Source organism: Rhagoletis zephyria, unplaced genomic scaffold (genome assembly GCF_001687245.7).
Source record: "Rhagoletis zephyria isolate East Lansing unplaced genomic scaffold, Rhagoletis_zephyria_1.1 Rzeph_scaffold_01226, whole genome shotgun sequence".
Classification (NCBI taxonomy): domain Eukaryota; kingdom Metazoa; phylum Arthropoda; class Insecta; order Diptera; family Tephritidae; genus Rhagoletis; species Rhagoletis zephyria.
The window spans coordinates 2,313-10,822 of NW_016158310.1; the positions used below are offsets into that span (position 1 = coordinate 2,313).

General features: G+C 33.2%; 2 protein-coding genes across 2 annotated transcripts in view; both read left to right on the forward strand.

Moving 5' to 3' along the window:
• The first annotated feature begins 1,687 nt into the window (after window positions 1-1,687).
• On the forward strand, window positions 1,688-7,299 carry LOC108363241 (tricarboxylate transport protein, mitochondrial-like). The gene is made up of 5 exons (XM_017616535.1): window positions 1,688-1,709; window positions 2,834-3,107; window positions 5,628-5,754; window positions 5,829-6,052; window positions 6,113-7,299. Exons 2-5 carry the CDS (start codon window positions 2,906-2,908, stop codon window positions 6,517-6,519), a joined length of 960 nt encoding a protein of 319 aa, XP_017472024.1. The 5' UTR covers window positions 1,688-1,709; window positions 2,834-2,905; the 3' UTR covers window positions 6,520-7,299.
• Window positions 6,584-8,510, forward strand: part of LOC108363246 (tricarboxylate transport protein, mitochondrial-like) — a 4,428-nt gene continuing 2,501 nt past the window's right edge. The window contains exon 1 of the mRNA XM_017616543.1: window positions 6,584-6,605. Within this exon, the coding sequence (XP_017472032.1) occupies window positions 6,584-6,605 (22 nt within the window). The remainder of the gene's footprint in view (window positions 6,606-8,510) is intronic.

An 8,510-nucleotide genomic window follows, 5' to 3' on the forward strand; every position in this document is an offset into this window, starting at 1 on the left:
TTAAAAACAAATTTCAACTGTTCCATTTGAAATAAAATATTTGTTATCCAAACTACTGGGTTGATCTTATCATTTCGTCGCACTCTATATGCCAGAATTCCATGGTGGGAGATTCATATCCCGGAGATGCCTAATAATGTAAGCATTGAACTGAAAAGGTCTATTATTGCATATCGGTGATTCCAAACAAAATTTACATCTCAATATTTTATTTGGTGCGAAATATATTTTTCTTAATTTTTTATCGAAAAATATCATCATGATATTCGAAAATCGAAAAAAAATTTACGAAATTTTCAATTCACAAAGTATCTTTTTTAAATCTTTTGCAGTTAATAAACTATTTGTCGGAGAAAATCAGTCAAGTAATCAAAATGTGCGTAATTACCTCGGCTTCGCATTAGAGTGTGAGATAAATTTATATAAACATTTTTTTCATTAAAAATTACATTTTATTTTTTAATTTTTGTTTATATTCAAGTTTTTTCATGCCTGCGTACATAAGGTTCCATAGCGCAGGCATGCGCTGTCAGTGCTACTTTATGTAAAAAATGCAATTTTTGAATGCAAATTTTTTTTCTTTAAATCTATCTCAAACTCTAATACAAAGGCGAGGTAATTACGCACATTTTGATTACTTAATTGATTTTCTCTGGCAAATAGTTGAACTGCAAAAAATTTAAAAACGGTACATACTTTTTTGTAAGTTAAAAATTTCGGAAAATGTTTATCGGGATTTTCAAATAGCATGATGAAATAAAAAATAGGTGTCTTCCATTCTCGATTAAGACATGCAAAAAATGTTACTCTAATGTTCAAATTGAAAATCGTCATGGAGTAAGTCATTATTTGCCTTGAATGTCTAAATCAATTAGTAATTTGTGTGATACTCGTATCTTTATATAAGGATTTCATCAAGCAAATAAGGTCGATACTAGAAACTGACATTTAGAAATATCTACAATCGATGCCACACAATCTATGATTCAACAAAAAAAAAAAGTCCTATATCGTCGGCTGAGAGGACGATAGCCCTATATCGGCTGCCGCACAGTGTGCTTTATGAACAATCCATGCGAATTAATCGTAGCGCTTTCGATAGAAGCAACATTTTGATATGAAGCAAAATAGTTTCGAAAGCTTTTGTAATTCCCTTTTACGGAAAAATATTGGCATTAAGCCACCATTACTCCATGAGCTTAAAAAATTTGGTCAAAAATAGTGTTCTTCAAAAAAAAAAACATGCAAAATCCACCGGATTTGTTCTAGAAAAAAATTTGTTGTATGTTTTATTGCACTAATATTATAGATTTTAAGACGAAAAATACGATTTCACTGTTAAAAAACAAAAAACAAAAAATTAACATCTCAATTGAGTAGTCCACTTTCAAACAGCGTTAAGTAATTTTATAATAGAAAGCCATGAATTGGAAAAAACGACTACGACAACAAGTAGCATTCTTGAATCTTTTTATTATTACCTGAAAATTGGGATAAATAAGAGCCTTATAAAATTATAACATAACATAACATGACATAAGATAACATTAACAGTCTATACGACCTAAAGCAGTTTTCTAAGATGGATACTTTTGCAAGTTTACAAATAAGTATGATAGCGACTTTTGGAAGAAGAGTTAACATTTGATGCTATTTTTTCAGAATATAAAAAGATTTTGTTAGAGGATATGAAACTACTTTAAATACAGGTACGTAATCCACCAAAAACTAAAAATCGAAAAATTTTACATAGCGCACTTTGCAAGTAGACTACTCAATTTAAGAATTGCATTTTGATTGCATTTTTTTATTTGCATGCAGCTGTGCATCCTTCTCCTAATTTTATATCACTCGAATAGCAAGTACGTTGTAGTGTTATTCAATATCTTTAATTTGAGCCGAGGTGGAAATGCTAATCTCTGGTGCAGTGATCGGACTTTAAAAAAATTCTGTGTGGTAGAATCTGGGAAAAAATGTGGTAGATTTCAAAAAATGTGGTAGATCTCTTGGTTTGGATCAAACTTTGTACAAAAATTAAAAAAATTCGGCAAGGTTTCACCTAAAGTGCAATCTTTTTAATTAGACCCAAAAAATTTTTAATTTTAGTATAATAAAGTGCAAGATCGAAGTAGCTAAAAATTGCGTTGAGTTTTTGCAATTTTTTTCCTTGACAGTGTAAAGCAGTTCCTTCCATATTAAGATATTTTTTCGAATATAATTTAAGAGATTTCTGCAACCTTGCGGAGTGCTGCCAGCTTTTCTTTTTATCACATGACGAAGTAGTGAACACATGTGGCACGTTCCAGAAACAGCTAATTGGGATTTGCCAATTTTGGCAATTCTCAAGTAAAAGTAAACAACGTCTCAGAAACCTTTAATGCACTTAAATTTGCTAATACTTTCACAAAAATCTCCGTTTTTTTAAATTTACATTTATATATCATATATTTTGCAATTTAACACAATAAAACCGTGGTTCCTGTTGTTTCCCCCAATTTAGTTTTTATAATTTTTCAAAACAAAGAAAAAACGTTTGAAATCAAGTGAGCCATATAATTTTTCAATTTAATTACAAGCAAATGTTTTTTTCCGGCTTTTGCAAATTGATTTATTTCATGGTAGGAGAGCTTCTCAAACAATATAGAAACAATTTTTTCGATTCAAGTTGTTGAAAAGTAATAAGTTTTTAAATCCCGGGGACTAATCCCGGGATCCCGGGATTGTGACAACGTCATCCCGAAAAGCCGGGATCAGAAAAAGCCGAAAAATTAACATCCCTAATATGTACCTATGTTTATTAATTTACGTAGTAACGGGTTTCGTTTCTTTACAGAACCATCGTTCCCCGCACTAACAAACACACATATCCGTATAACTCGAAAACTCGCACAGCTTTAAGATAAATATGGAACGTAAAGGTGTAAATTCAGCCTTCATAAATCCATTCGGCCAACGGCCTTGGATGGCGAATACCGGCGCAGCAGCACCTTCAGCGGGCAACAAAGGTGTGAAAGGCATTGTTGCTGGTGGTATTACTGGAGGAATTGAAATTTGTATTACCTTTCCCACCGAATATGTAAAGACACAATTGCAGTTGGATGAAAAGGGTAAGTGAGTTGGGCTCGGCTTGTTACAAGGCAATTTATTGGGGTTGAAAGGGAAATCTTTTAACAAAACATTTCTAAAACATCGAATCCGAACATACAATTTTGTTTGTAGAATAAAACGGCACTCGTTTTAACGCCCGAAATTCGGGTGAATGCCGTAAAGAAGCGCTAAGCAATATTATGTATTTAAACTGAAGTACGAAATAAAATGAGTCTTACTCTACTCATAGCTACTTAAATGTATGGTCCATCTTTGGACAATATCTGTACAAGGGCTTTTTTAATCGTAATCGCAAACGAATTATCACTGGAAATTCGAGGCGTTTCATGGTGAAAGGCATTTAGTTTTATAGTTTTGAACAATATATGTATTGAAATGTTTCACACAAATCGAATATAATTAATTTTAATTCAAATTTCAAAACGGATGATAATTCTTTCAAAAAGTACATATATGTAAACTAAAACTTTCCAAAATATATTTCGTTTGATAGCCATGTTTTAACAATTCATATAATTAAATTAATATTAATTTAACATTTTAAACAGGTGGCAACCCTTTTAAAACAATAAAAAAATTTTAAAACTAAATTTTTTTTAAAGTCTTCTATTTTACATTCATAATGTTACATATAACATGTGCATAATTTAACTACATCCGACTTTTCAAAAAAGTGGCAACCCTCTTCAAAAGAATTTTCAAACTGAAATTTTCTTAAACCTTCTTAGTCCGATAGGGTGATACATACTTCAATTAATGAATGAAGTTAAATTTGACTTTTCAAACAGGTATCAACATTCTTCAAACACCTAAAAGATATATCATATGTTCATACTGAAGATTTTGTTTTCATTTCACACCCATGTTTGAATATTTCATTTAGATTTTCTATAATTTAATTAAATTCGACTTTTCAAACAGGTGGCAACCCTCTTCATAATATTTTGAAGCTAACACCTTCTTGAACTTCTTTCTTAAGACACCCATATTGAGACTGACGGCGCACATCTGATCTAGGAAACAACAATACGTATAACAGTTTATGCAATGCCCTAACTAAGTCGTATGACTGAGCATTTATATAGGTATAGATATGTTGAGAATGAGTCAAGAAAATGTTTAAACACTTATATTTTTTTTATCGATTTCGCCGATTTGAAATATGACAAATTTTGAATCACCTGCGGAGCTTACACTTTAATTTGGCGTATAATTCGATTCTGTAGCTTTTTCAGATCGCCCTAACTAAGCAGTAATTATGTATAGAATGAGTGAAGAAAATGTTTAAACGCTTATATTTTTTCACCTACTTCACCGATTTTTTTGGATAATCTGTGGAGCTTCCACTTTTTGATGTACCGCTCAATTCTTTCACTGCTTCAGATCGCCCTAACTAAGTCGTATGACTGAGCAATTATATATAGAAAACATTTTGTATCACAGTTTTATTTCAAATAAAACAAATGGAAAACAAGTAACTTTTAAGCAAAAAACCGAGCTTAATTCTTATATAAAATATTAAGGGTACCGTTAGTTTCTTCATGATCCAATGATCGGATCTAAGCCAAATTAGTATGTGACCACCTCTGTGATACCACCTTTCCTTAAAAAAAATTATTACAAAATTAGCTTAACGTGGTCCAAAGTTATGCTGCAACATTCATAAAAAATATATACGAACGAATCGATAACCTCCTCCTAGTTTTGAAGTCGGTTAATAAATTAGTATTATTTTTTATAATTTCACTAAATTCATGTTAGTATTGTTTTATTAAAAAACAACAAACTTAACAAATTCTTAACGTTTACTAAAACCTTAAGAAAAATTAAGCAAGAAGGATAGGCATTAACACATAACCAAAGATCACAGAAAATAAGTATCGTATTTATGGCTCAGAAAAATTGTTTTTGGATCATAGTAAAGGGAGACTCGCATTAAATTAATAAAGAAAACCCCGAAAATCGGGACTTAATCGGTGCAATTATGAAAAATCCGCACACTTATATGTCCCGAGTTTTAAAAAATGTTCAGCGGGACAATTTTATCATCGGTACTGTCCCGCCAAAATCGGTACGAATGGTCACCGTAAGTAGGCATCACCTTTCCTTCCCACATTGAGAAAAGAGTCAGCCAAATATATTACCCTCAACACAGGATTTGGTAACCATTACCAATTTGAGCTGCTAGAAGAGAATAGTAAGCGAACAACTTTTTCTTACATCAAATCTCTGACTGTCACCGTTAAGTTTCCTCATTCTTCTTTACAAAGTCTCTTCTAAGCATAGGATTGTTGCTCTACACTTGCTTGAGCGTGCCTCTAACCTAATTATCGGTCTATTCGAGCTTTCAGTACTGCTAATACTTGCAATAGAGCACTTCAGCGTGACCGAGCTGGCTTTTCGAATTACAGTAACGACGAATTATAATAACTTTTGTCAACGTTGGAAAGCCCATATGGGATTCTGAGCCTCACCTGAAAATACTTTCTTAGTGACATAGCTTTCCATTTTAATTACAGGTGCTAACAAAAAGTACAATGGCATTGCCGACTGTGTGAAGAAGACTGTCAAATCTAACGGTTTCTTTGGTCTATATCGTGGCTTGAGCGTTTTACTCTACGGCAGTATTCCCAAATCGGCGGCGCGGTAAGTTTGGAAAAGAATCCAAAAAAGATTCTAGATTACTTATGTAGTACCGTTATTCCTTTTTTTTCTCTCAGGTTTGGTGCCTTCGAATTCCTGCGCAGCAACATGGCCGACAAGAACAATCAGCTCACCAATTCAGGCAAACTTTTGTGTGGTCTTGGTGCCGGTGTCTGTGAAGCCATTTTAGCTGTTACACCCATGGAGACTGTCAAAGTAAAATTCATTAACGACCAGCGTAGTGCGAATCCGCAATATCGCGGTTTCTTCCATGGCGTCAGCACAATCGTGCGACAGGAAGGTTGGTATCTAGGTTTTAAACTTCCTTAGAGTCTTCGCTTTATTCACACATTGCTTTTAGGTTTTGGCGGTGTTTACAAGGGACTTACACCCACCATTCTCAAGCAGGGCTCGAATCAAGCGATACGCTTCTTCGTAATGGAATCGCTGAAGGATCTCTATAAGGGTGAAGATCCGAATAAGCATGTGCCTAAGCTAGTAGTGGGTGCTTTCGGTGCGGTAGCTGGTGCGGCCTCAGTGTTCGGCAATACACCACTTGATGTGGTGAAGACACGCATGCAGGGTCTAGAGGCAGCCAAGTATAAGAACACAGCGGATTGTGCTTTGCAGATTTGGCGTAATGAAGGTGTGACAGCATTTTACAAGGGCACAGTGCCGCGTCTAGGTCGTGTTTGCCTGGATGTAGCCATTACCTTCATGATCTACGATTCGTTCATGGACCTATTCAACAAAGTTTGGAAAGCATAGACAAGGAAAGATGAGCAATACCTGCGATGCGAATAGAAGTGCATAGTTGATCTAAAATATAGGAATGAAACCTAAGACGCTCATAAGTGTGTTAATATGTAGTTATGCATGAACATAATAACATGCATTTACATATTTGTATGTCTTAATTTACAGTTGTAAATATACATATAAACAAGTAAGAATATAAATGTAAAGTAGCAACATTTGCGGTGTAGCATTACAACAACGCTAGTTAGTTATAGATTTAAAAGACAAAGTGCAGAAATAACCACCTAGTCAATTGATCCAGCTAATGTATGTACAAAAAATTATATATACATACATGTAAATTACTGCAATATATGGGGTCTCGCAATTAAACAAATAGCCTTTAGTGTGGAACATGGCCAAACTTAGATACATATGTATGCACATATTTACTTACATAAATAGTCCATGAACGGAGATCAATTTAAAAAATAAAACAAACGAATTTTTTCTACCGTAGCAGAAATATTTTTATCGCATTTATTGTTCCTTCGTGCGCCCATTTTCATAAATGAAAACATATTTACAAACATAAAGAAGCATGAAAACACTTACTTACAAATATTTGGTTACTCAATGCACTCTTGTATTTTTTAGAGATCTATACATACACATATTAGTGTACAGTTGTATGCATTTGTATATCAAAAATATTTACATAATGTAAATTTCATTAAAAGCGCATTTACTTAAAAAAACAATAAAAATAAATGACATAAAGAGGTATGTTAAAAAATATAAAAATTACAATAAATTTATTGTGTTTTGTTGGAAATATTTTTATAGATTTTTCAAAAATCATTTAGAGATCGCGACTTGTAATTTTAGATCAGAAAGTACGGTTTTGTAGATTTATCAGCTTTTGAATGATGACTGGTTTGCATTCAATTTTAAAGATCGAACAGGTTGTGAGGAGAGGGTTTATAGGTATAATAATCTATTGTCAGACTTGGATTGTTGGAAGTTTTCATCGGGCAAATAAAAAAAAATTTTTTCTTAATTTTTTATCTTTTGACCAAAACTTATTCCTACAATTTCAAAATACGTATGTAGCACTATCTAATATTAAACCCATTTTCAAATAAACTGGTACCGCATTTATTGCGATCGCATAAAAATTGTCGAAGTTAGGCAACTATTCTTAAAGCTCAAACAGTCAACGACGTAGCGTAGACGTAGGTTGACGCAGACACGATCAACCTTATGGGATTCGCGTGTTAACCAAAACTCACCACCACATGGCGGTGACGTTGCCGTTGCTTCTCTCTCGCTCTATCAACAGTAAATTTCATATGCTGCTACGTACGTCCATCTACGTTTACGCTACGTCGTTGACTAACTGCGCTTTTAAATACGGCTTAAAATTTATATTGCGTACATATGTATGTACCGGACTTTAATTATTCAATTCCTTTAAATTCAAGGCATATTCAGTTCCTGTAAAATTAAAAAAATAGACTTATAATCTTTTGAATTCCAGTTCTCCATATTTGTTTTACGCTGTATTGAAAAATTATAACCTGAACACATATAGACAAGTTTTAAACCTATATTTTTTTCTGTTATTTAATTTATACATATTACTTTTTAATAGTGTATTTTGTAACTAAACCGTATAAACTCTAGTTTCAAACCCTGTGCAATATTTAAACAAAATTCAATAAACTTTCTTAAAAACTTCAAGTTTTTTATCAGAATAATTGTCGGCCGCTATGGTGTAGTGGTAAGCAGTGCGCGCTTCCACTCCGCAACGCATGGGTTCAAGCCATGGTCAAAGCAACATCACAAAAATATATAGAAACAAGTTAGAGCAGCGCTGTCTTCGGCTATGCCGAAGGCTTCATACCTTTCATGAACATCTGCAAATTTTACTTTGACAGATTACTGCTTTTGAATACATCTGCATACATCGATAGAGGAGTTACATACTTATATAAAAAATCGCATCTAAACAATCAGAG

What these genes read in the sequence shown, in the direction of transcription:
- LOC108363241 (XM_017616535.1), top strand. Translation starts at nt 2,906, where the DNA reads ATGGAACGTAAAGGTGTAAATTCAGCCTTCATAAATCCATTCGGCCAA. An exon ending in ATTCCCAAATCGGCGGCGCG is followed by an intron (nt 5,755 to 5,828) that starts GTAAGTTTGGAA and finishes TTTTTCTCTCAG; the next exon opens with GTTTGGTGCCTTCGAATTCC. An exon ending in CACAATCGTGCGACAGGAAG is followed by an intron (nt 6,053 to 6,112) that starts GTTGGTATCTAG and finishes CATTGCTTTTAG; the next exon opens with GTTTTGGCGGTGTTTACAAG.